This window comes from Cynocephalus volans, chromosome 1, assembly GCF_027409185.1.
Source record: "Cynocephalus volans isolate mCynVol1 chromosome 1, mCynVol1.pri, whole genome shotgun sequence".
NCBI lineage: Eukaryota > Metazoa > Chordata > Mammalia > Dermoptera > Cynocephalidae > Cynocephalus > Cynocephalus volans.
In genome coordinates, this window is record NC_084460.1 from 18,186,164 (window position 1) to 18,213,850 (window position 27,687).

At 36.0% G+C, this 27,687-nt stretch overlaps 1 protein-coding gene across 1 annotated transcript; it reads right to left on the reverse strand.

The window, feature by feature from the left end:
- Positions 1-1,439: 1,439 nt before the first annotated feature.
- On the reverse strand, positions 1,440-25,346 carry ANKEF1 (ankyrin repeat and EF-hand domain containing 1). Its single transcript, XM_063077519.1, has 9 exons — positions 25,001-25,346; positions 20,066-20,265; positions 13,561-13,710; positions 12,424-12,547; positions 8,922-9,747; positions 7,394-7,620; positions 3,887-4,050; positions 2,520-2,657; positions 1,440-1,598 (listed from the first exon to the last, which is right to left on the reverse strand). Exons 1-9 carry the CDS (start codon positions 25,344-25,346, stop codon positions 1,440-1,442), a joined length of 2,334 nt encoding a protein of 777 aa, XP_062933589.1.
- Between the last annotated feature and the right edge of the window lie 2,341 nt (positions 25,347-27,687).

The window sequence follows — 27,687 nt, forward strand, 5'->3', positions numbered from 1 at the left end:
AAGCTCTGCCCAACAGTAGGAAGCCAACTGAGAAAAGGAAAAAATGATGAAATTAGAAAATTATCTTAGGCAATTGTCACTGTAATAATTATTTCAGGTAAGACTCATCTATGGATGCTAAAATTAGTGGGTAAAATTTATGGAAGTAAAAGCCATTTTACATATTTGCAAAGGATCTATCTACGAGAAACTTATTAAGTACAAAGAGAAAAATATTAACTATTGTGGGGAAACCAAGTAGATACCACTTTAATCAAAGGATTAAAATTTACAAAATTTACATCATATATCAACATCACTTACCTCCTCATATCATGTACTAAGGGTGCAGTATCAGACCTGTGGTGTTGCTGCCTGAAATGTGCCATCTGCATCTTCTTCAGGAAGCATAAGACAAAGCAAAACTGAGAGACATTTTACAAAGTAAATGTCCTGTATTCTACTTATATATTAATGTCATGAAAGAAGGAAGGAAGGAAGGAAGGAAAGAAGGAGAGAAAGAAAAAGAAAATTCTAAGCTTAAAGGGATGTAACAACTGAATGCATCCCAAAATCTGAGATTTTCTTCTGCTACAAAAGATATTATTAGGACAAATAGCAAAATCGGAATAAGGTCTGTAGATTAAATTGTTCACTTAAGTGCTAATTTCCTAGAGATGAGGATGTAGGTGTGTGAGTACTTGGGAGGTGGTCTCTATAAAAGCCAGAAGGGGAGGGAAGAAGTGAGACAAGGAAGCGTGTGTTGTCAAACAAATGGCCACTGGGTGACTTGATCTTAGTCCCACTGGGAGCTCCAGGAGCCACTGAGGACCTGTACTTCAGAATCCCACCTGAGTGGAGAAGGAGCTGGGGTGCTAATGCACTCAATCTGGTTATGACTGGTTGAGAGTTGCTTCCAGGGGGATACAAATTCTCAGGCACATCTGCCCTGCTGTACAAGTTTAAGTCAGGCCTGAAAGTACTAAAATCCCAGAGCAGAGGAGAAATGGAGGTGTCAAAAGTTTATTTGACTCAAGGTATCTAATACACATCAGTTATAACAGCATTGAGAAACACACTCCTTCCTTAAAGCGTTGAATACTTCATCTCTTTCTTAATACTAAATTGTTTTCATCAATTTCCACTAGAATTATATCTTTAGTAAACACAATATGTACATCTAAGTACTTTTTTGACAACAATGTTTAAGACCCAAAGGCTAAGTATTCCACTATATTCTTAAAGTGGATTAGGGGATTTATCCAGAATGACATGCCATTCATTGCAAAATAGAATACATCTTCTCCAGATAGCTCAGCATGTTTACTGTGGTTAAAACAAATATTTGATAACAAATTCTTAATGTATGGATTGCTTCGGCTTTGATGGAAATATTGACTTTCTCCAAAGTTTGGTCCCTGGACCTCAAAACATTTATCCCAAGAAGCAACTGCTGTGATTTAGGTCTTCAAGGCAGCTTCCATTGCTTGAGCTTTTTCTTTGATGTTCTTCTGAAAAGGCATCATGAAATCTTCGAAATCCCACTCGTAAGTAAATCTCTCCCGCCGTAGTTCCCGCTTCCTGATCAGCTCTGCTGTTGTGGCTTCAGGACTCCAAATCTTAAATAAATAGCCACACCCAGGTATGAGTATGACAGTCAAGTATCTAGACAATAACTAGCAAGTATCTAGACGATTTTCAATATATAGTTTCAATTAAAAAACTTTTTGATAGTTTTAATTAAAAGTGATCAAATTTACTTCTAAATGTATTTTAACTTTTTTCCCCTCTTACATGACATCAGTGGCTACATGAGCATCACTGTTTCTGATGATGACTACCTGGACAGCTGTGCTCAGATGTGTTCTTCAGTTACTTCTCTGGCCAGTTACCCTCAGGCCAGCTGCTGTTCATTTATTTACTTATTTTTTTTTTTTTTTAGGATGATAAAACAGGGAAGCAAAGGAATTAGAAGATTATCTGGGTTTACTACCTTTTTATGTCTTATGTGAAATCAAAATAATTTTCATAATAGAAGGCAGGGGGAGCTGCTTATTCAGCATGGTTTCATGGATATTGGAAAGGCAACTCTTTTCCCCAAAAGATGTCTCCCTCTCTTTAACTGTAGATGTTTCAAAAGGCTACTGAATAAATCCAGTCTTGATTAGTGTAAAACTCTCAAGTGAGACGGTGGTAGTGAGTACAAAGAAGAAGAGTTGGGTGTGAGATGTACTGAGAAAAAGTTTCACCAGAACTTGGTGACTAAATGGCTGTAGGGAATGCCACTGACCAGAGAAGACTTCAGTCTTTCAAAGAACATTTAGATGTCATTATAGAAATAGTAACAGAGAGAAACAGATGTTGGAAGCTAAAAGATGGACTTACTGAGCTGAAAGCAGCAGGACCTGGCAAAAGCACCCACAAATAGTAACTATGAGATATAAATTTTAGAATTTGTTTGGGTGGTCTGCATAAAAAGCACTTGAAAAATGACATTATGAGTTTCTACCATGCTATGAATATCTTTTCAAAGTATTTACCCTCTGTGGAATAAATGTGATATCCCCTTTCTTGGTGTAACCACTGGTAATCAATGAATTGAGAGAAACCACATTATCCTTATGCATTTTCTTTTTCTCTGATATGGCTGGTATAGCATAAATTGATGAAAGTGGTTCCTGGAAACAAAGACAAAGAAAGTATAATTGCAAAAATCTATATTCACTTTCTAATATTATTTGTTGTTCTACATCTTACTCTGAAGCCAAAAAAAACCAAAACCAAAAATAAAAACAAAAACTACAAATGCTACTATACAAGTTACAATTTTAGATAAAATAGAATACTAGTATAACTTTGGGTGGGGAGAGATAATTAGTTTGCCTCGTTTAACTCTACTTAATTAGTAGTATCAGGGACAGATTACGTAAGTCTTCAAGATATCCATCCTTAACCTGTTTTGGCCATTCGTTAATCAGAAGGATGGAATCCTCCTCAAATGATAATGGTGCATATGGCAGGAGCCACAGCTGGCTGGTCTTTCTTTAGCTCCTGCCATCCCGATGAACGTCCTCCACGTTTATAACTCTTTGCTGTCTACCTATAAGCCCTTCACTCTATCCACTTCCTACCACTTACATTTCTCAACTTTTTCCAATTTGAGAGCATTAAAGCTTTTCTTTTCTGACTTTCATCCCTTGTCTTGTGTCTGCCAAGAATCTCCAGTGAACCTTCTGCTTCCCTAAAACAAGCTTCCTAAATGCATTTAGGGCCTTCCCTGACCATGGCAAAATCTTGCCGTCTCAGTGATCATGGGCAGCAACCTCAATCTTCCACTGGTAGTTTAGAGGCACTTAAACCATTTTAATTACCAGGAACAATCAACTTGGCATATTCAAAACCTTCTAGAATCATCCTGCAGGATGTCCAAGTTACAAATGTCTTCATATACCAGAGTTCAGTGGTATTCATTAAAATTCCTTGGTGGGGGAGGCAACGGAGTAAGGTGGACAATGAAAGATTATGAGACCAAAAAAAGAAAAAAACCCCCATGCTTCATTGCTCATAAGGATTACCCTCCTTCCCTGTTCACCAAATCTGTATAGTTCAGGACCAAATATATACCTACCCAATACCAGTTTTTTTTTTTTTTTCAACATTCTAATTGTATTTAACCAGTTTAGTTTTTTGTGTGGATTCTATTTGCAATGAACACTTTTTAAACTCTTCAGGGACAGGAATTTTCTTGCTAAATTTAAAATTACTATATAATGGTGCTGAAAGTATGCATTGCATATTATTTTGTCCATGTTGTGTAATAATACGTAAATAGTGCTGCTGCCTCCCACCCCAGAGCAAGTTTCTAAGGAGTTCCAGTTACGAAGGGGTTGTTGACCTCTTTTCTTACCTCTTCTTTCTTAGTTTCAGGGCCTTCGGTCTTTGGTTTCAGAGATGGTCTGCCTTTCAGTTTTTTATTTTCTGCTGGTTTTGGCAAGTTATCTTGCTTTTCTTTAATTATACCAATTATTCTATAATCACCATATGCCTTTGCAATATCCATGGCACTATGCCCTGTTTGAAACATAAACATAAATTCAGAGTTGCAAAAAACAGGTTAAATATAAACCATGTAGAAAAAAATCTCAGCACAACAGTCCTAAGCATGTAGTAGTGAGGGTTATTACTAAAGCAAATGATATTTGTAAGTTCACAGAGCTAGATCAGATATTCTGTACAGTGGACCCAATTCTAAAATCCCATAATTAAAATGCAATTTATAAGAACAAAAATAAAGTTTTTTCTTAACTTTTTGACCATGTTTCTTTAAAAGTTGATAGAAAATATTTATAGATTACATTTTGAATATTCAGTTTATGGTTCTCTCTCCACATTGTGCACATTTCCTTTGGTGTAATAATTCTGCATTATCCTCCCCTTTCCATGATGTGAGGAGGTAAATTCTGAAAGGCCCCAGGAAGTGGGTGGTCACAAGTGCTCCTGGCAAATGGCTGGGAATTATGTCACCTGTAATATCATTAGGCAGGCCTGGTACAATACTACCTGTGACTCAGAGGCAGCCTGAAGCATCCAGAGGTATTAATGCTCACTCAGAGCCAAAGGAAGCAATGGGTTCCAATATAAGAAAATGATACCTCCAAACAAGGAGCTCAAACATTTATCTGAATGATTTTTTATTCTTCATGTACGGTATTTATGATATAGAGTAGGCCACCTGTTTACTTCCTTGAGTCAAGGAAGCCTCAATTCAGGAATTACTTTGTCCAGCTTTAAGAGTAATGTTGCAGGATACAAAATCAACACCCCAAAATCAGTAGTGTTTTTATTCTCCAGTAACAAACTAGCAGAAAAAGAAATCAATAAAGTAAACCCATCTGCAATAGTCACCAAAAAAATTGGAATACCTAGAAATCAATTTAACTAAAGAGGTGAAAGATCTCTACAATGAGAACTACAAATTACTACTGAAAGAAATTAGTGAGGACACAAAAAGCTGGAAAGACATTCCCTGCTCTTGGATTGGAAGAATCAACATTGTGAAAATGTCCATACTACCCAGAGAGATCTACAGATTCAATGCAATCCTCATCGAAATACCAATGGCATTCTTCACAAAAATAGAAAAAACAATCCTAATGTTCATATGGAACAACAAAAGACTCCAAGTAGCCAAAACAATCCTGAGCAAAAAAATTAAATAAATAAATAAATAAATAAAGCCAGAGGTATAACTACCTGACTTCAAGTTATACTACAAAGCTATAGTAACCAAAACAGCATGATACTGTCATAAAAATAGACATTCAGACCACTGGAACAGAAGAGAGAACCCAGAAATCAACCCAAATGCTTACAGTCCATTGATCTTTGACAAAGGCAACAAGAACATACATTGGTGAAGAGACTGCCTTTTCAATAAATGGTGTCAGGAAAATGGACATCCATATGCAGAAGAATAAAACTAGATCTGCACCTCTCGCCATATACCAAAATCAACTCAAAATGGATTAAAGACTTAAATATAAGACCTGAAACTATAAAACCACTAAAGGAAACATAGGGGAAACACTTCAGGAAGTAGGACTGGGCAAAGATTTTATGAATAAGACCCCAAAAGCACAAGCAACAAAAGAAAAAAATAAATAAATGGGATTATATCAAACTAAAAAGCTCTGCACAGCAAAGGAAACAATCAACAGAGTGAAAAGAAAACCTACAGAATGGGAGAAAATATTTGCAAGGTAGACATCTGACAAGGGATTAATATCCAGAATTTACAAGGAACTGAAACAACTACACAGTAAAAAACAGATAACACAATTAAGAAATGGGCAAAGGAGCTGAATAGACATTTTTCAAAGGAAAACATACAAATAGCCAACAGGTACTTGGAAAAATGCTGAACATCACTAATTGTTAGGGAAATGAAAATTAAAACTACATTAAAATATCATCTTACCACAGTTAGACTGACTAAAATAAAAAAGACTGAGAATAACAAATAGTGGTGAGGATGTGGAGAAAGGTGAACTCTTCTATATTGTTGGTGGGACTGTAAGTTAGTTTCCAACCGTTACGGAAAACAGTATGGAGGTTTCCCGAACAACTACAGATAGATCTACCATATGATCCAGCAATACCACTTCTGGGTATATACCCAAAGGAATGGAAATCATCTTGTCAAAGGGTTACCTGCACTCCCATGTTAACTGCAGCTCTATTTACAACAGCCAAGATACAGAACCAACCTAAATGTCCATCAGTGGAAGATGGGATAACAAAAATGCGGTCTATATACACTATGGAATACTAATCAGCCATAAAGATGAATGAAATTCTGCCATTTGCAGCAACATAGATGAGCTTGGAGAAAATTCAGGTTAAGTGAAATAAGCCAGGAATGGAGGGAAAAATACCACCTGTTCTCACTCATAAGTAGGAGCTAAGAGAGAAAGAAGGAAGGAAGGAAAGACCACAGTGGTGCATTGGATTTGCAGAGGGAGAGAACAGATCTAGGATTCCCGGGGGTGGGGGTGTTGGGGAGAGGTTGTGTGGGGACAGAGGGAATAATCGCAAGTTAAGGTGGTGACATGCTGATAGTATTGATCTGATCATCACATCTTGAGCACAGGTGCTGACAGTCAGCTCTGTGCTCCATGAATATGTATAAGCCAAAAAAAAAAAAAAGTAATCCAACATTTACAGTCTTTATTATTTATTTATTTATTTTGGGGGGCAGCTGGCCTGTATGGGGATCTGAACCCTTGACCTTAGTGCTTGTTTTGCTTGTTTGTTTTTGTTTTTTATTTGGTGGCTGGCCAGTAAAGGGATCTGAGCCCTTGACCTTGGTGTTATCAGCACCATACTCTAACCAAGTGAGCCAACTAGCCAGCCCTAGAGTCTTTAGACTGTGCCAGCTATTAGGAATCAACAGTTATAACTGTGATAACTCAAGATGTGATTTGCAAATTGGTACAAGCCCACAAACTAATGGTTAACCGATCCACAATGAAGTAACTACAGAATCTAAGTGTTTAGAAATTTTTATAGCAATTTAATAGAAGAATTTTCCATCATTTGAATCTAATGATTAAAAACAAAGTTTTGGTTTATATTTTATGTTTTTCTTCCATTTCATTTTTCTAGTAAATCATTTTTTATTGTATTTCACAAGAGTATCAGTTCATGACATTGCAAACCTAAAGAACTGGCCCTTCAACATGACTTGAGAACTACAGGGTATAAGACAAACTTTCATAACATTTAACTCAAGCTTGTGTTTGCACCAGTAACCCAGGGGAAGATGTGTTCCTACAAGAATAGAACCAGAAGGAGTTTGGAATCTGACATAAATTCTCCCTTTCTAACCCCAGTCATCAAGAATGTGAACACATACCTTTTCTATTTTCCATCTGGAATTTAGCACCAATATCAAGTAGGTATTTTACAGTATCCAGTCTACAGCTTTCAATGGCTCTAGTTAAAGGAGTTGAGTTGCTGATTGAAAGTGCATCTATTAAAGCTCCAGAGTTAACAAGAAGCTCGACAATGTCTTGTTGGCCTGCGTGGCATGCAAAATGGAGTGGAGTCCACAGAAAATTATCTGTTGCATTAACGTTAGCCCTGTAAAATAAGACAGGTGCACAAACTAAACTTATTGGTTATTCCAAGCACTGAAGCTAAAAATGCAAAGTAAGATTTCACACAGTTTTATCAAGTTGTTAAATTGTAAACCAGAGGAGTTCTGAGTAAAGTTGAACAGTGCCATAATTTTTCTTCAAACCTCTTCTGCATTATTTGGCAGTCTTAACTTTCTTTATGTATCTACACATTTTCTTTGTGTATCTACAATGTTAGTTTTAAAGGCACTTAGATCCTAGACATTAGAATTTTTGAAAAGTTTAAAATCAAGAATAATTATAAAACTGGATCCAATGAAGATAAAAGATGACAGGAGATATAAAAGTTATATTATTCTATTTTGTGTCTACTTTCTCTATGTGTTATGAATATTTAAATGAATCTTCTTTATTAAAATTCTAAGCATTATAATGTATTTAAAGTTTTAGTCCTTTTTAGAAATTGTCCAAAAGTTCAAATTCTCATTAGGTGCTTTATACTCTTGATAATATACAAATTTGAGTCTTTCTTTGATATTAAATGCTATAGTGATAATAACATTAATACATTTTCTAAAGTGTGCAATTACTGTGCTGTTTTACATAGTGTAACTCATTTAATCTTCAACAAATTCTGATAACATAAGTCCCATTATGGCCCCATTAGATAAATGAGAAAACTGAGCACAAAAATGTTAAGAAACTTACCCCAGGTTATACAAGGATGATCAGAGAAGGAATTAAACCTGAGCAATTGTTTTGGTTTAAAAAGTTAAATAAAAATGTCACGTTTTGATGTTTTAAAGACATCTATAAGTGAACCAAAGAAAAGACTACCCCCTCTGGAGGAAGGCAGTTGGTTTTAGAGGGACTAAAACAGGACCATAGTCATTACAGCCACCATCCCATTTGTTTAAATTTGTTGAGATTCCCACAAGAAAAGAGGCAGATTAAAAAGTGACTCTACCCTATCTAGGTAAAGCTTTGAGACCAAACTTAGTTGTCCTACCACTGACAGGCGGCCAGGGATACCCGATCAGAGGACTCCTTGTACCCCCCAGTAAAAACTTGTTGGATTCACTCTGTGTATAATTGCTATTGGCAGATTGTCTTTGTGCACACAAAACCCTACGTTCCCATTAGCCTGGTTCCTCATAGGACATCTATTTATTGCAGACTTAATTATGAGGCACTTTCCTGTGCTACTAAAATTCTGGAGTTGAATATTTCTTAAGGCCTTCCTTTTACTTCCTTGAAATGTGACGATTCATGAAAATTTAAACCTCCCTCAACCAAAAAACATACCCTTTTTCAAGAAGAAACTTGACAACATCTATGTTTCCACTTGTGCACGCCACCATTAGTGGTGTTTTGTAATAATTATCCTTCACATCCACTGGTATGCCTGATTCGAAAGCCTTTTTCAGAGAAGCCAGGTCTCCCGCCTTGGTGCTAAAATTAATATTTGAAAATACCTTCCCTGGATCATCAATGTACCAAGCAGAGTCATCCTGAATGGGATGTTCTGGTGGGTGATCTCGATTAAACCGGCTGCTATCAGTGACATTCTTGTAGATTTCGATCATGTAATAAGGCAGCCCGCTGTCTTGCCGACGTGGAAATGCATGGTCAGGAATGACACAGATTGGGAGTGGGGGTAAATCAAACCTGCCTTTCCTTCCCTTTTTGCCCATCCCTCTTTTCTTTTTCTTAGGCCCGTAAGATCCCAAGACAAAAGACTTGTTTAGGTATCTGGTTCCCTTAAAGAATTCATTGATGTTGACCCCTCCTCCCCGGACTTTTTCGTGAAGTTGGGCTATGGCAGCCAGCTGTTCCAACGGTGCAAACTCTTGCTTCTCCTCCAGGAACGTCACAAAGTCCTCTTTGGCAACTGTGCCGTCGCCCCTGTCCAGAAATGAAAAGGTTTCTCGAAGGAAAGCCTCATGTTCTATTGACCAGTCGTGTAGTCTAAGGGCCCAGAGTGGATTCAGATTTTTGGCTCCTGGCTTGGCTAGTTTATTAGCGATTCGTTCTGCTCGGCGTAGTTCTTTGCTTGCTGCCTTGAACCCTCTTTCCTTAGCCACAGCCAGGGGTGTTTTATGTTCTAAATTCTTCCATTTCAGGTCGCATCCTGAAACATGAAGCATTGTTATCATGAATGGTGCCAAAACATCTGCATAACCTGACGAGTGGCATTCATCCAACTGTTTTCTTAATTTAAAGTCAAAAGTTTGTCCCCCAAATAATATGTATAGGGGGTGACCACATTTAGCTATTATAATTACAAAATTAAGCTCTCATTCTTTTTCTGTGAGCTTCACTTCGGTGAATTCTGAGAGAGATACATTGCAATTTGTAATATCTGTCCACCAAGGCTTAGGACATTTATTGCTACAGATATTTAAAAGACACATCATATTGGGGGTACTTGGGAGACCTCATTTCAACAGGAAAAGAGCAAGGTAGGTACATTTGAATTTGGAAAAAAGCTGAATTCAAACAGCTTACATAGGATCTTATAAGCTCAGAATGCTGAGTAATATCTGCTTCTTTTTGAAGGATGTAGACTGTAAATCGGTGTACAATCTCAAACTATATTTTATCTGTATTCTCCATTAACAACATAATTTATAATGATCTGCTGTTTTGTGGTAAGGTCGTGTGAACAATCTTAGAAGAAAAAGTAATTTGTTAATCAAATCTCATGATTCCAGCATTATATTTGTGTTCAAGTTAGACATTAAAATTTATTTTTTGTTTGGGACCCTTACTTAAAATGATGAAACCAACATTATTTATAAATATTCTCCAAAGAAATAAGCTTTCTGAATGCATCAGAGAATCTATTTAGTGCTATCAAAAAGGCTGTGTTGTCTGTAATGAGTCTGGAGATGTTAAAAATCTATTATGTTTATAAATGTGAGACTATGAAGACCCTCTTTCTAGTGTTTTCATCCTAGAAGAAGGTTCTCCTGTTGCTTTGCCAAAATCACATCATGAAAAAGTATTGGTATACAATCAGTATCTCTAGCAACTAAAACATATAGGCAGCTGTATACAAAAATAAAACTTGCCCCTTAAACACCTTATAATCTTATACCTTGTCAAAAATATGTTTGCCATGATTATGCACAGTAGGATTTATGCTATTACTCTACTTTTGTGTGTTTGAGAGCAGAAAAGAGAGAGCTGGAAACAAACAAAAAGATCGCCAATGATTTTCAAGATTCATACTTCCTTTGGTATCATGTCAAATATTACATTTTTATACTAAGGATGATAATTTTACTAATGACAATAAAACTCAAAAAGGGTATTTGGACAATAAAGATTCCAAAATTTCTATGTTGGACAGTTTTAAAAACAGTGACTTATTGGGAAGGGGACCCAGAGAGTGGTCTGCATAGTGTAATTCCAGAGCCTAGTAATTTTGAGTATACTGTTTTTACTTAATTATTTTACTTATTCAGGATGTCTCCTACCACTCCAGCCACCCCTTCTATGTTCCACCCAGCACTAAGGATCAAAGGATTTTAAACCTGCTTTAGCATGCCATTAAAATATTTAGGGCCATTAAAACAGCTTATCTCAAACTGGGCAGATCTTTAGTTTTTAGAACTATACAATGATAAAAATGATATGCTAGAATGAAGACTAGCACGTAGACCTGCACTGCTCATAGTGACAGATTTGAACATGGGACTATAAGAACAGTGTGAGAGAGCAAAAATTACATCTGTTTTATTTTTCTTTCCTCATTTTTTAAAAGGGTTTACTATCTGGGGAGGATGGGAAAAGTATGAACTTATAAAAGTAAAAATGAATCAGTTATTACTAGTTAATTATTTAACTATTATTAACTATTAGTTAACTATTAGTTAAAATTACATGCCTGTGTGGAGGATAGAAAAACAAAACACTTTCTCTGCTCTATTACAGATCTTTTAGACTTTAAGTTTCTGCCTATTTCTCATAAACTATAAAAAAAAAGTTCGGTAAAATGCAGTTCTATCTGTAAGAAATTTAAAAGAATTTAAAAACGTTTAATGGACATTTAATTAGTGTGTAATTAACAATAAATTGATCCATATCGTTAAACTTAATTAGCTAAGATTTTCATTTTAAGGAACTCATTAAGCTATACATAACACAATTTACAGTCCTAAAATTAATATTACCTAAAAGCTGTGGGAAAATCTAAAATAATAAATATTTTTAATATTTCACATTTTTATGAAAATTTTCATTATATTTTTTGGTGCTTGGCCAGTATGGGGATCCAAACTCTTGACCTTGGTGTTATTAACCCCACTCTTCAACCAACCAAGCTAACTGGGCAGGTCATTCAAAAACTATTTCCCTCATAACTGCAAATTATCCAGAAAAGTTATCTTTGCATTTGACACAATAGAACATTTTTTAAAATAAAATAATTTTAAAAATTCAGACTAAAGGAAATAGTTTTCAGCATTTGTCCTTTTCTAGATTAATGTTAGCATTTTACAAATAAAGACTTTAATCAACCATAAACATTTAAATAATTAGTTGACTCATGAACAGTCCCCTTTAGATTTCTAACAATAACATAAAAAATTTGGAGAGATGGGTTTTCATCATTTTTAAGGCCAGATTCATAATTCAGCAGAAGGAAGTGTAAAAAAATTTTTTTTCATTTTTCTTTCTACAATTGAATGAGGTTTGGCTATTGAAAAAGATAAGCAACTGCCAAGTGACAGACCCAAATTCTCTGCTCATTTATGACATGGATAAATCATACTTTAAGCCCAAAATTGCTACACAGTTGTACCTCGCTGGGCTATATATTTACAGCAATCTGCAAAACCACCCATGGCAGCATAATGAAGTGGTGTGTTCCCATTCATTGCAATCAGCCCCATGTCTCCACTGTAGGCAAAAAGAAGCTTCAGTATCTGAAAAATAAATAGTGGATATTGTAGAGGAATAGGAATGTACTTTTACTGAATGAAGACTGGCACCTAGACCTGCACTATCTAGTATATTATCTATTAGCTACATGTGGCTAGTGAAAATTCAAATTGAAATGAATTAAATTGGAAAAGATTAAAAGTTTAGTTCCTTAGTTTCACTAGTCACATTTAGATTACTCAAAAGCCACATGTGGCTACATTGTTCAATAGAGACATTGCCAAAAGTTCTATTAAACAGCATTAATCTAGAGTATACAAAACTCTATACTTAGCTGGTACACCATCATCTTAGTAAGTGTAGGCAATTTAAGAAAGCATTGAAATATGGTAAACAACATCTGGGGAGCAAATCCTTTACCAAATGTAGCTTCTATAGTTATATACTTTTATTGCAGGGAAGAGAGTCAGTGGGAAAAAAAAGAACTGTTAAAACTCAAAGAAAATTGAGTAAAGAAATTTTGATGAAATTCAGAATGTTAAAAAATACGATAGTATTAATTCTTATTTTATTTATGAATGTCACTTATCTATGAGATAGTATTTGTTGATACATCCAGATAATCAGAATACTTAGAGTTTAAAATTCAGGTGTATCATTAGATGCACACAAACACCAGGGATATAGAATATGATGACCGCACTGTTTTCCCCACAATAGGATCATATTGTATTTTGAAGATTTTAATGGAATCCTAACAGAAGCATAAAATAGGGTAGTCCCGGTTGGCAGAAATTTTAAATTGTCATAGTCAAGCATACAGAAAAATATTATTTTTAATATTAAATGAATAAATTAGCAAAAGATAAAACTGAATAAAGAGTAGAACATTTTTTAAAGATATAATTTTAGAACTACTTGGGCAAATCAAGATGAAAACAACATAGATAACTTAGGAAAATCCTGCTTGGTGTAACCTACATGATATATAAAAACTTTGAGAAAAAGGAGAGAAAAGTTTTAGCAGTACATTTTAAAGCAAAGAGCAGATTATTACATCAAAAAAACCTCCTTTGGCAGCAAAATGAGCAGCGTGATGTCTGTCATTGTCATATTCATTGACTTCACCTCCTTTTTCCAATATCCCCCGAACAACTTCTACTACTCCTTCTCTGGATGCTTCCATTAAAGCTGTGCGACCTGTGGACTGGACATGAAACAGATCAAATGCTGTCATACACATCACATTAAACAACATGTTCAGCATAAATATGGTTTGAACCATTTGACCTCAGATTTACACTGACAAGTTTAGTCTTCTACACTTAACATTTTCATATAACAAAGAAGAAAAATTAAGCAAGTCCAATGTGTCAATGTCCAAAATGTAGAATTCTAAATAATATCAGAGTCAAGGGTACACCCCATTCCCCTGTGAAAACCTCATGCTAAAAAACCCGCATTTCTTGCAAAGAAAGCTGAGCCAAATGAAAGAAAAGGGGGTAAAATATATGCTAAAATTTAGGTCATACATATTTTCAAATGAGAAGAAAATCGATTTTTAGTGAAAATGACAATTACAAGAAAAGAAAACTCAACAAAATTAGCTAAATGAGGAGAGAGAATAAAATGGATAAGGGAAACAGTAGAACTATGTATTTTCTTTCTAAGAGGATAAATATTTATTAGGCATCAGTGATACCTTTTCTACTATTTCCTGTAATGACATCTTGACATTATGAATAATAAATTTTCTAGATTTCCAATTTTCCAAACATAATTAGAAAATAGACTTACAGGCCAGCGCATGACAAAGTAGGTAGGCCTCGCTGTCACCAGACTCCATCCCCAGCCTGGCTGAGTGTGCACTGACCAGAGAGGCACCCTGCCGGAGAGGCCCGAGATCTGTGGAGACCACATGCCTCGTGGTGCCAGCGTGCGACTGAGCAGGTAGGTTTTGCCGCTGCTGGACTCTATCCCCAGCTTGGCCGAGTGCGCACCGACCAGAAAGGCACCTCCCCAGAGAGGCCCAAGACCCAAGGCAACCATGCACCTGAGGTGTCAGTGGGAGACAGAGCAGACACTGAGGCAGCTGGGCCAAATTGGCAGCCCCACCAGCATCCTAGCCAGACAATAGTGTCAAACCACTGGACTGTGAAATCCCTTGCCACAATGACTAAACATCAAAGGAAAGATACCAGAAATATGAAAAATCAAGAAAGTACAACACCAAAGGGTAATAATTCTCAAGCTCTAGATCCTATAGAACAAGAAGCCCTTGAAATGTCTGACAAGGAATTGAGTGATTATTCTGAGGAAACTAAATGAAATACAAGAAAACTTAGCTAGACAACATGATGAAATGAAGAAAAGTATACAGGACCTGAAAGAAGAAATGTACAAGGAAATCAATGCCCTGAAAAAGAATGTAGCAGAGCTTGCCAAGCTGAAGAATTCATTCAATGAAATAAAAAACACAACAGAGAAGTTAACCAGCAGGCTTACAGAAGCAGAAGAGAGAACTTCTGACCTTGAAGATGGGCTGTTTGAAATAACACAGGCAAACAAACAAAAAAAGAAAAGAAAAAATAACTAAAATCATTGAAGAAAATCTAAGAGAGATATCAGACAACCTTAAGTGCTCAAATATCCGAGTCATGAGTATTCCAGAAGGGGAGGAAAAAGGAGATTGCATTGAAAACATATTCAATAAAATAGTGGCAGAAAACTTCCCAGGTATAGGAAAAGACACAGATTTTCAGATTCAGGAAGCGCAAAGATCCCCAACTGTATTCAACCCAAAAAGGTCTTCTCCAAGACATGTTATAGTCAAATTGGTAAAACTCAGTGACAAAGAGAGAATCTTAAAAGCTGCAAGAGAGAAGTGTCAAATCACCTATAAGGCAGCCCCAATCAGACTAACATCAGACTTTTCATCACAAACCCTATAAGCCAGAAAGGAATGGGATGATATATTCAAAATACTAAAAGACAGAGATTGCCGGCCAAGAATATTCTACCCCGCAAGGCTATCCTTCCAAAATGAAGGGCAAATAGCATATTTCTCAGACAAACAAAAACTGTGGGAGTTCACTGCCACATGACCACCCTTAAAAGAAATTCTCAAGGGAGTACTGGGTTTCGAATCTGAAAAATAACTACCACTGCCATAAAAGCTAAAAAAAAATAAAAATAAAAAAAATAAAAACCCACTAGTAAAATAAAAATGCCAACAATGAAGAGAAAAAAGTTTATCTACAACCCAAGAAACCAACAAATACAGAAGACAAACAGTAAATCAGAAAGAAAGGAACAAAAGACAATTAAGACATCCAAACAAAAATCAATAAAATGCTAGGAGTAAATCAACACTTTTCAACACCAACTCAAAGTAAAAGGATTAAATTCCCCAATCAAAAGACACAGACTGGCTGAGTGGATTAAAAAGGAGGACCCAACTATATGCTGCCTTCAAGACACCCACCTCACCTATAAAGACTCACATAGACTAAGAGTGAATGGATAGAGAAAGATTTTCCATGCAAACAGAAATGAAAAATGAGCTGGAGTAGCTATTCATATATCTGATAAAATAGACTTTAAACTAAAAACCATAAAAAGAGATAATGAGAGCCACTACATAATGATAAAATGTTTGATCCATCAAGAAGACATAACAACCATAAATATATATGCACCCAATGTCAGAGCAGCTAGATTTATAAAGCAAACTCTATTAGACTTAAAGAAGGAAATAGACACTAATACCATAATAGCAGGGGACCTGAACACACCACTACCAAGATTGGACAGATCATCTAGGCAAAGAATTAGCAGAGAAACACAAGATCTAAACAATACTCTAGACCAATTGGAATTGGCAGATATCTACAGAACATTCCATCCAACAACCTCAGAATATTCATTCTTCTCATCAGTTCATGGAACATTCTCTAGGATAGATCACATGTTAGGTCACAAATCAAGTCTCAACAAATTCAAAAGAATTGGAATTATTCCATGTATTTTTTCAGACCACAATGGATTAAAATTAGAAATCTACAACAAACAAAACTCTGGAAACTATACAAACACATGGAAATTAAACAGCATTCTACTTAATGACATATGGGTCCAAGAAGAAGTCAAACAGGAAATCAAAAAATTTCTTGAAACTAATGAAAATAATGACACATCATACCAAAACCTGTGGGATACTGCAAAAGCAGTACTAAGGGGGGAATTTATTGCATTAAATGCTTATTTTGGAAGAATGAAAAGATGGCAAGTGAACAACCTAATACTTCACCTTAAAGAACTAGAAAAACAAGAACAATCCAAACCCAACGTTAGCAGATGGAAAGAAATCATTAAGATCAGAGCAGAACTTAATGAAATTGAAACCCAAAAAACAATACAAAAAATCAATGAATCAAAAAGTTGCTTTTTGAAAAGATAAATAAAATTGAGAAACCATTAGTATGGCTAACTAAAAAAAGAAGAGAGAAGACCTAAATAACAAAAATTAGAAATGAAAAAGGTGATATTACAACTGATACCTCTGAAATACAAGGAACCATTAGAGACTACTATAAACAGCTATATGCCAACAAATTTGAAAATCTGGAGGAAATGGATAAATTTCTGGACACACACAAACTACCAAAACTGAGCCAAGAAGATGTAGAAAATCTGAACAGACCAATAACAATAAAAGAGACTGAAGCTGTTATCAGAAGGCTTCCAACAAAGAAAAGCCCAGGACCACATGGATTCACAGCAGAATTCTACCAAACATTTAGAGAGGAATTGACACCAATTCTTTACAAACTATTCCAAAAGATTGAAACAGAGGCAAATCTCCCAAATTCATTCTATGAAGCAAACATCACCGTGATACCAAAACCAGGGAAAGATACAACTAAAAAAGAAAACTATAGGCTGATATCCTTGATGAATATAGATGCAAAAACTAGCTAACAGAATACAGCAACACATACACAAAATTATACACCATGATCAAGTGGGATTCATCCCAGGGATGCAAGGTTGGTTCAACATATGCAAATCAATAGATGTTATACACCATATCAATAAAATCAAACACAAGGACCATATGATCATCGCTATAGATATTGAAAAAGCACTTGATAAAATTCAACACTCGTTCTTTATAAAGACTCTCTACAAGTTAGGTATAGAGGGAAAGTATCTCAACATAATTAAAGCCATATAGGATAAACCCACTACCAATATCATCCTGAATGGGGAAAAGCTGAAAGCTTTTCCTTTAAGAACAGGAACTAGACAAGGATGCCCACTCTCACCACTCCTATTCAACATAGTGTTGGAAGTACCAGGCAGAATAATCAGAGAAGAGAAGGAAATAAAGGGCATCCAGATTGGAAAAGATGAAGTCAAACTGTCCCTGTTTGCAGATGACATGATCCTATATATCAAACAGCCTAAAGCCTCTACAAAAAAACTCTTGGAGTTGATAAATTATTTCAGCAAAGTAGCAGGATACAAAATCAACAGACAAAAATCAGTAGCATTTCTGTTCTCTAATAGTGAGCATGCAAAAAGAGAAATCAAGAAAGCTTGCCCATTTACAATAGCCACCAAAAAAATAAAATACTTAGGAATAGAGTTTACCAAGGATGTGAAAAAATCTCTATAATGAGAACTACAAACTACTGCTGAGAGAAATTAAAGAAGACACAAGAAGATGGAAAGATATTCCATGCTCTTGGATTGGAAGAATCAACATTGGGAAAATGTCCATACTATCCAAAATGATATACAAATTCAATGCAATCCCCATCAAAATTCCAATGATATTTTTCTCAGAAATGGAAAAAACTATCCAGACATTTATATGGAATAACAAAAGACCACTCATAGCCAAAGCAATTATGAACAAAAAAAAATAAAGCTGGAGACATAACTCTACCTGACTTTATACACTAGAAAGCGATAATAACCCAAACAGCATGGTACTGGCATAAAAACAGACACACTGATCAATGTAATAGAATAGAGAATCCAGAAATCAACCCACACACCGACAGCCATCTGATCTTCGACAAAGGCACCAAGCCTATTCACTGGGGAAGGGACTGCCTCTTCAGCAAATGGTGCTGGGATAACTGGATATCCATATGCAGGAGAATGAAACTAGACCCATACCTCTCACCGTATACTAAAGTACACTAAAAATGGATTAAAGAATTAAATATACACCCTGAAACAATAAAACTTCTTAAAGAAAACATAGAAGAAACACTTCAGGAAATAGGACTGGGCACAGACTTCATGAATACGACCCCAAAAGCACGGGCAACCAAAGGAAAAATAAACAAATGGGATTATATCAAACTAGAAAGCTTTTGCACAGCAAAAGAAACAATTAACAGAGTTAAAAGACAACCAAGAGAGTGGGAGAAAATATTTGCAAAATATACATCTGACAAAGGATTAATATCCAGAATATATAAGGAACTCAAACAACTTTAGTACAAAAAAAAAGTAACCCAATTAAAAAATGGGCAAAAGAGCTAAATAGGCATTTTTCAAAGGAAGATATATGAATGGCCAACTGATACATGAAAAAATGCTCAATATCACTGAGCATTCAGGAAATGCAAATCAAAACCACACTGAGATACCATCTAACCCCAGTTAGGATGGCTAATATCCAAAAGACTGTGAAAGATAAATGCTGGCGAGGTTGCAAAGAAAAAGGAACTCTTATGCATTGTTGGTGGGACTGCAAAATGGTGCAGCCTGTATGAAAAATGGTATGGAGATTCCTCAAACAATTGCAGATAGATCTACCATATGACCCAGCTATCCCACTGCTGGGAATATACCCAGAAGAATGGAAATCATCAAGTCGAAGGTACACCTGTTCCCCAATGTTCATCACAGCACTCTTTACAATAGCCAAGAGTTGGAACCAGCCCAAATGTCCATCATCAGATTAGTGGATATGGAAAATGTGTTATATCTACACAATGGAATACTACTCAGCTATAAAAAAGAATGAAATACTGCCATTTGCAACAACATGGATGGACCTAGAGAGAATTATATTAAGCGTAAACGAGTCAGGCCCAGAAAGAGAAATAGTACATGTTCTCACTTATTTGTGGGAGCTAAAAATAAATAAATATACAAATAAACCAGGGGGAGGGGGGAGAAGACACAACAATTATAATTCCTTGAAGTTGATATGACAAGCGAACAGATATGAGTTGCTGGGAGGGAGGGGGTAGAGGGAGGAGGGAGGGAGGTTTCGGTAATGGGCCACAATAAGCAACCACATTGTATATTGACAAAAATAAAATAAAATTTAAAAAAAGAATAAAAAAAAAGGAAATAGACACAATCGTGGCAATATAAAGATAATGAAAGAATATCATCTTCAAGCATTGTGAGTCAATATGAACGAAGTCTATATGCTAACAGAATAATTTTAACACATTTAAATGCAGAAATTACACTAGTAAGATTCTGTAATTGAAAAAAGAAATATTGATAATCACAGGAATTAATCATACCGAGTTGATTGCATTTGGATTGGCTCCTTTTTCCAAAAATGTCAGGCACACCTCTTTAACATCATGTGCTTCCTCACAAGCTCTAAGGAATATTGGTTTTCCTTCATAGGTAGAATTGTTGACATCTGCACCATGTTCCAGGGCAATCAGAGCACAGCGATAATGCCGCTTAGTAGGTAAAATACAGTAAAACAAAACACCTGCAGGAAAATAGAAGCCCCGAAGAGTATTTATTTAGCAGTCTATGTACATTTGAATCTGAGAAGAAGAAAAAAAATGATAATTTAAAAATCCACAAATAGTTAAAGATGGTAGAGCAAAAGCATATCTGCCTTGGTTTCTGCTCTGAAGCCAACTAAAACACCAAGACATCAATCTCTGATCAGAGTTAGAAAACACTCACAACCAAATATGAGCAGACCTGGTTTAAGGAAGAATTGGAGTGCTGATATATGAGCCCTCGTCAACTCCAGGTATTCGGCATCTTGCAGTCTGCACCCCAGGTGACCCTTCCTGGAATGTGCAGGGCTGTGTATATAAGTGAGGCCTACTGGTATGTCCTGCATCCCTGCTGAAACTGCAGAATGATGAAATGTGCTGACTGTCCACGTTTGTAAGAAGCAGGCCGTCTGTATAGGAGCAGTGAGCGGAAAAACTAGGTGGCAAGTGGCTCTGCCATTTGTTCCACCGAAGAGAGAAAAATGCTAAATCCTCATACCCAGGACCTGTAACATATGGATCCTCAACATAATCCATGTCAAAAATGTATTACAGATCAGGGGTATCGTTATAATCCTAGGGCAGAGTGTTGATTAGAAAGTCCTGGGTAAATAACAGTCAGACTTCAAACTGATTTTGTAATGAGCTCAGTCCAAACAGAAGCTTCATTCAAAGAAGAACAATAATCAAACAAAGATACAAAATCTATCATGTCATCCATGAAAATGACACTGCAAGAATGGTAAGGAAACTGGCAATGAAAGCCAGGCAAAAAGTATATACTAGAAAAACTATACCAATGAAAGTTATTGACTGACTCAATTCTGTGACAGCAAAAACATTAAATATAACTTGTTCTAAAATACAAGTGCAAAGATAGACCAAGACCTAAATGAAGAACAGATAGAATGATAGATGATAAATAGAAGGAAAAGATAAAATTAAACTAGCAGAACTTAGGAAGGAAATGGTAGAAAAAATAAAACCATTAAAGAAATAAAAGTCAAATTGGAAGCAGGAAAAAGGACACTACCAAAACCATGAACAGGGACGTGTAGGAAAAACTTGAAAAAATTAAGAAAAATGTATTTGAGATGATGGAAAAGTTTAAATGGTCTTTAGAGGCAAGGAAAATTTAACATATATATATATAATTGGTGTTCGATAATAAAAGACAAAACAAAACAGAAAAATTATATTGAGATATAATAGAAAAAAACTTTCTTGAACACCTGAATCTGAAGATTAAAAGGGTAACTGGGTCTTAGGAAAAGTTGATTAAGAGCAATGAACAAGACATGCCTAGGCATGTGTGTGAGCATCCAGGCAAAAATTCAACTCTATAAACAGTAAAAGTCAGGCTGCCTTTAAGAATTTGCCACAGCAACGTTTAATACTAGATAATAATTAAAGGATCCTTACAATATCACTTGGGAAAGAAAATAGGGAATTTTTGTATCCAGTCAAGCTGTTTTTCATATATAAAAGTGACAGACATACATAAGCTTAAGATGCAAGAAATCAGGGATATAAGCCCAAAGAAGTGAGCTAAAGTGGGGAAAAAGTGAGTCTACCAGGAGAACAGCAGAGCATATGTGACTTAGAGAACAATGACAGATGCTGAATCTCTTCAACCACAGAACCAAAGCTAAATCACCTTAGGAATTCTGGATACAAAAAAGAATGCTGTAATGCATAATAATGTAGAAATAATAATGTAACTTAACAAACATTTGGAGGGAAGAGAGAGAAGGCTAGATAGTATAATCATCTGATTTTCTCGTCTTTTACTTCTGGAGCTCGAGGTACTATTTAAAGCAGACAAGGAGATAAAGTAAGGGACAGGTATAAAGAAAATCATTGAAAGAACTCAGTGATTATAATTGACCGTGAAATCCGGTGGTGGAGGGGAGGTACATGAGGTGAGAGGAAGGGTCACTGTACTAATCTCATCTTTCATAGTAAAGAATCAATGAAGACATTGTAAGGTGCTTATTCAAGAAACAGAATTTTAAGGGTATGTAAAACTATCAAGTTACTCATTAATTTTAGAAAATACAACTAGAAGAAGATACACACACAACAAAATAAAACTAAATATATAAACCATAGAGGAAAATACTTTATATATATTTTTATATGTTAGATTTATTATATCTTTATAATATAAAAATAAATGACAGTTCTGAAGCCAAACCTAGGGGACACCTAGATAAATATAAACTGCATACATTCTACCATTAAAATAAAAAATACATAATTTATATGAAAATCAAAACCTAAATATATTTTATATAAACAGGTGCATCTAAAATAGGTTTACTCAGAACAGTTAAAAAAGATGGTCAAGGACATAGTTGAAAATACAAAGTCAAAGACAGAGAAAGACCTAGAGGGTAAGAATGGATCAAAACAGCAACAACATTGACAACAAGGAAACAACTAAACATAGTAGCAGATGAGGCTGAATTCATTAGAAAAGGCCCTAAGGTACTTATGAAATGGATATTTTATAATGATGGTGTGTACAACTCACAGTTAAAGTCTATCTGGGCTGATGCTAAGCCACAAAGAACATGAATCAGCATTCCAAAACTAAAGGAAAAACAAAAGAAAAAAATTCTATCTTATAATAGAACTGGCATACTGCATATAGGACTGGGCATGCATTCCTATACATGGGAGAACCAGTGGAATGGGTGCCTTTATAAGGAACTATTCTAGCTTAACTCTTAAAGAGAATAATTTCAGATGCTGTCATTAATTCCCCAGTACAACATACACGAGAGAATTTATTGCCTTAGAGTTTTACCTTCTCCATATTCTGTTAAGTTGTTCACAGAGAAAAGTACCGCTTAGTCTGAGAGCGTGTCTCACATCCTTCTAAAGATCCATTTCATCATTTAAATGTTTGCACAGTGTGCAGTGGGTCAAACATCAGTCACTGGAAAATAGGATATTAATGGCAGAGAGACTACTGTGGAATAAGCAAAGCAATTTGGCAAGTGGCCACCAAACTGAGGGATGTGCAAGGTGAGCTAGGCTCACTGATGAGGGGAAGAGACAAGGCACTCCATGCTATGGGCTTACCCGGGGTTAGGCAGAGTCAGGGCCGTAGATAAGGTTACGTGTGAAACAAGATTTTACATTTGTTTCAAGTTTCACCTTGTATTTTCAGTTCTTCCCACATGATTTGTCTGTTTTCTCATGCAATCATTGACAGATTTAATAATAATTTGAATGAGCATAGATATTAACCATATAGCTTTTGCATTTGCTGCAAATATTTACTTCCCCTGGTTTCTAATTTCACCTTGATTTTTTTTTTTTAAATTACAGTTTTAGATTTTTATGCTATAGACTTCAGAAATTTTTTGTGTGTGTGATTTACATGTCTATTTAAAACTCAAGAAAATAAACTTTGCTCCATTAGGGTGTTCCCCAAAGTTTATTCAACAAACTCCAGGTATATAAAATGCTGTAAGAAAAAAACAATCTCATGGTCAAATAAATATGGAAAATGTCACTGTCTTTGGTCCAACAATGTGAAAAAAACATGTCTAAGTTTGTTTTATCCAATGTTTCTCTAATGAATTCAACAGTGGAACCAATTACTTGTCAACATCTGGGTGATTCAGAGGTCCACAGAACACACTTTGGGAAATGGTATTCTACAGAGCTTCGGGAAACTCTCGGGTTTTTTTAGGATTTAACATTTTAAAACACATTTAACCCCTGACTGCATCTGAAGTTCATTTTGTTATGTGGTCTATTAAATAAATAATTCTTTCATTCTTCCTCTTCTCCTACTGTGAGCAAGTCTCTATCAAATAGCAAGTCTGGAGAGAGTTACAAAAATAGATTGTGCCCTTGTCAGAAAACATTAACATTATGAAATGGGATTCATTCCTCCAGTGGAGGGCTGATGTTAATGGCTTTGCACTTGTAGCAAATCTCTGGGACAATTGATTAAATCTATCAATTTATATTAAGTGTGATGGTCATTAGTGAATCTTATGAGGCTGTGTCAACTGTTGCCTGAAACTCAAGATATTTGGGCAAGAAGTTTCCTCCCCTTAAGATGCAATTCGGGAGAGGGAGAGGGTGTGAAAGTGCAGCTACGTCACCTGAATAATCATTGAAGTGCCGTCTAACATTTCAAGTCATATTTACACATACATTAAAAAATAACACTAGAAAGTTGGAGTCTATGCAAGAATCCACCTTAGTCCTCTGAAGTTCTCAAGTGCAACTTCCTTCTACATCAGACTGCTATGGAGAGGGGACAAAATCCTTCTGAAGTCCTAAGGCTGGTACTACCCCCACGGTTTTAAAGTGTAAAAAAGAATAAGAAATTCTCTCCCTCATCTTTTGTTCTAAATGACATTTTATGTTTTATAATGGATTATGATTATGGTAATATCAATGTGTGTAATGCTGAACATTCTCCACATTTAAAAGAAACCACCAAATACAAATTAATCTAAATTTATTTTCAAGTGAATGAGCTCTTAGAACTGGTTTCCCTAAGAAATAACTATACCATTTTCAAATTATGAGGAGGCAGTAGCCTTAGGTACAGAAGTGAAAATCTAGCCTTTCCCTTAAAACCACGAGTAATTCACTTCCCAAGTTGGAAAACCAAAAAGTCAGTTTTATTGATCTCTGTCTACAAAGTGAATTGCATCTTGCTGGATAGAATGTTGGTGTTTTTACCTTTTCCTTCATTATCGACTATAGTCATATCAGCTTTTGCGTTGGCTAATATTTCCATGGATAAATCATGGCCCAGTTCTGCAGCTCTCATTGTTGGAGTACAGCCCATTCGGTCTTGTACATCAGGGTGAGCACCGAGTTCAAGGAGAAAACTGACCATGTCAATGTCATTGGAAACCGAGGCTAAGTGCAGAGCACTGAGTCCATTGACAGGTTCTGTGAAATTGATTAGTTCAGGGTATCCAAGCTTGGTCAGCTTCTTTATCTGCTTCTTGTCTTTGTTCCGAACGCACTGAAGAACTTTGTAGATCTGTAAGTTCTCAAGTCTCTTATCTGCTAAAGCCATGCTTGACCAACTTCTTAAAAATGCTTTCTGGACCCAAACGAAAACTACAGCAACAAAAAAACAACTCAGAGTCAATTTTATCATCTTCATTTTGATTAAATAACAATATTTTTAAAATTCTCTAAGAAATGAGGCTGTTTCTTATGAATTGTTATTATCATCATTTATTGCAACTGACTTCAGAAAGTAGGAATTATATATAAATACAAAAAAAAATTCAGCTGGCATAAGTTAAAATATTTTAAAACACATCTTCCATCATAATACTTGTTTGCTAGATGATTTTCTTTCTTTTTTTAATTTAAAATATCTTAACATTTACTTGTACATATTTGTAGGCTACAGTATGTTGTTTCAATACATGCAGGTACTGCACAATGATTCACTTAGGGTAGATGGTGTAGTTTTGTACCCATTAGTCTACCACCTCTTGTTATCTCATTTAACCTTCCTCCTTCACCGAAGCTTTCCCATTTCAGCCCTGAAGAAGGTGAGGTGAACTAAATTGCCCAGGTAAGGACCTGAGCCCCCATCAGTATGGCTCCCTATCAGCATGTTTCTCACAATGCAGAGACCATACAGATATTAGTTATTAAAAAATATGATAAAAAGAGGCTTCTGGTCAAGGTGGTGGAGTAGACAGTTCCTAGTGTCGCTCTCTCCTACAAATCAACCAATTTGCAATGATTAAAAAGCAACAACAGGAGGCCCAAGAGCCGGGCCAGAACAGGATGGAGCCGTGTGCCACGGGACCCCCAGCCAAGGCCAGTGCCCCCTGCGCAGACAGGCCTGAGAGCTGCCAGGCCCACATGCCCCAAGTCAGCCACACTGGAACAGGCAGGAGCCATGGGATCTCCAGCCCAGGTCAGTCCCCACCACTTACAGAGGCCTGAGAGCCACCGGGTCCACATGCCCCTAGTTAGCTATGCCAGAACAGGCAGGTGCCGCAGGACCTCCAGCCCAGGCTAGTTCCCACTGCTCAGAATTGGCAGTCCCTTCAGGATCCAGGCCAGACATCAGGGTAGAACAAGTGGACTGTGATACCCCCTGCCACAATGACTAAAATCCAAGGGAAAGATACCAGAAATATGAAAAATCAAGAAAGTACATCACCACCAAAGGAAAATAGTAACTCTCAAGCTCTAGATCCTATAGAAGAGGAAGTCCTTGAAATGACTGACAAGGAATTTCAAGCAACAATTCTAAGGAAGCTAAACGATATACAAAACTCAGTTAGACAAAACAGTGAAATGAGAAAAAATATACAGGATCTGAAAGAAGAAATGTACAAAGAAATCAATGCCCTGAAAATGAATGTAGCAGAGCTTGTGGAGCTGGAGGATTCATTAAATGAAATAAAAAACACAACAGAGAGTCTTACTAGCAGGCTAGAACAAGCAGAAGAGACAGTTTCTGACTTGAAGACAGGCTAATTGAATTAACGCAGGCAGACCAGAAAAAAGAAAAAAAGAATTTAAAAAATTGAAGAAAATCTAAGAAAGATAACAGACAACCTTAAGAACTCAAATATCCAAATCATGGGTATGCCAGAAGGGGAAGAAAAAGAAAATGGCATTGAAAACATATTCAATGCAATAATAGCAGAAAACTTCCCAGGTATAGGGAAAGTCACAGATCTTCAGATTCAGGAGGCCCAAAGATCCCTAAACATATTCAATGCAAAAAGGTCCTCAAGCATATTCAACCTGTCCAAGACATGTTATAATCAAGCTGGCAAAACTCAAAGACAAAGAGAGAACCTTAAAAGCTGCAAGAGAGAAGCAGCAAGTCACCTAAAAGGGAGCCCCAATCAGACTAACATCAGACTTTTCATCAGAAACCCTAAAAGCCAGAAAAGAATGGGATGATATATTCAAAATACTAAAAGACAGAGATTGCCAGCCAAGAATACTTTACCAAAAAAGGCTATCCCTCCATAAAGAAGGACAAATAGTATATTTCCCAGGAAAACAAAAACAGTGGGAGTTCACTACCACACGACCAGCCTTACACAAAACTCTCAAGGGAGTACTGGGTTTGATACCTGAAAAACAACCATCACTGCCATGAATATTCAAGAAAGAGCAAAACCTACCAGTAAAACAAAAATGCTAACAATAAAGAGAAAAAATAGTTTATCTACCACCTCAAGAAAGCAACAAATACAGAAGACAAACAGAAAATCAGAAAGGAACAAAAGATACTTAAGACATCTAAACAAAAATCAATAAAATGCTTGAAGTAAATCAACACCTGTCAATAATAACTCTAATGTAAAGGGATTAAATTTCCCACTCAAAAGACACAGACTGACTGACAGGATTAAAAAAATGAACCCAAC

Excerpts from the sequence above, each read along its gene's own strand:
- ANKEF1 (XM_063077519.1), bottom strand. The coding sequence starts at position 25,346 with ATGGCTTTAGCAGATAAGAGACTTGAGAACTTACAGATCTACAAAGTT. Across the intron at positions 12,548-13,560 it reads CCAAAGGAGGTTTTTTTGAT|ATACTGAAGCTTCTTTTTGC; the intron begins GTAATAATCTGC and ends TTTATTTTTCAG. Across the intron at positions 1,599-2,519 it reads TCACATTTATTCCACAGAGG|ATTTGGAGTCCTGAAGCCAC; the intron begins GTAAATACTTTG and ends TATTTATTTAAG.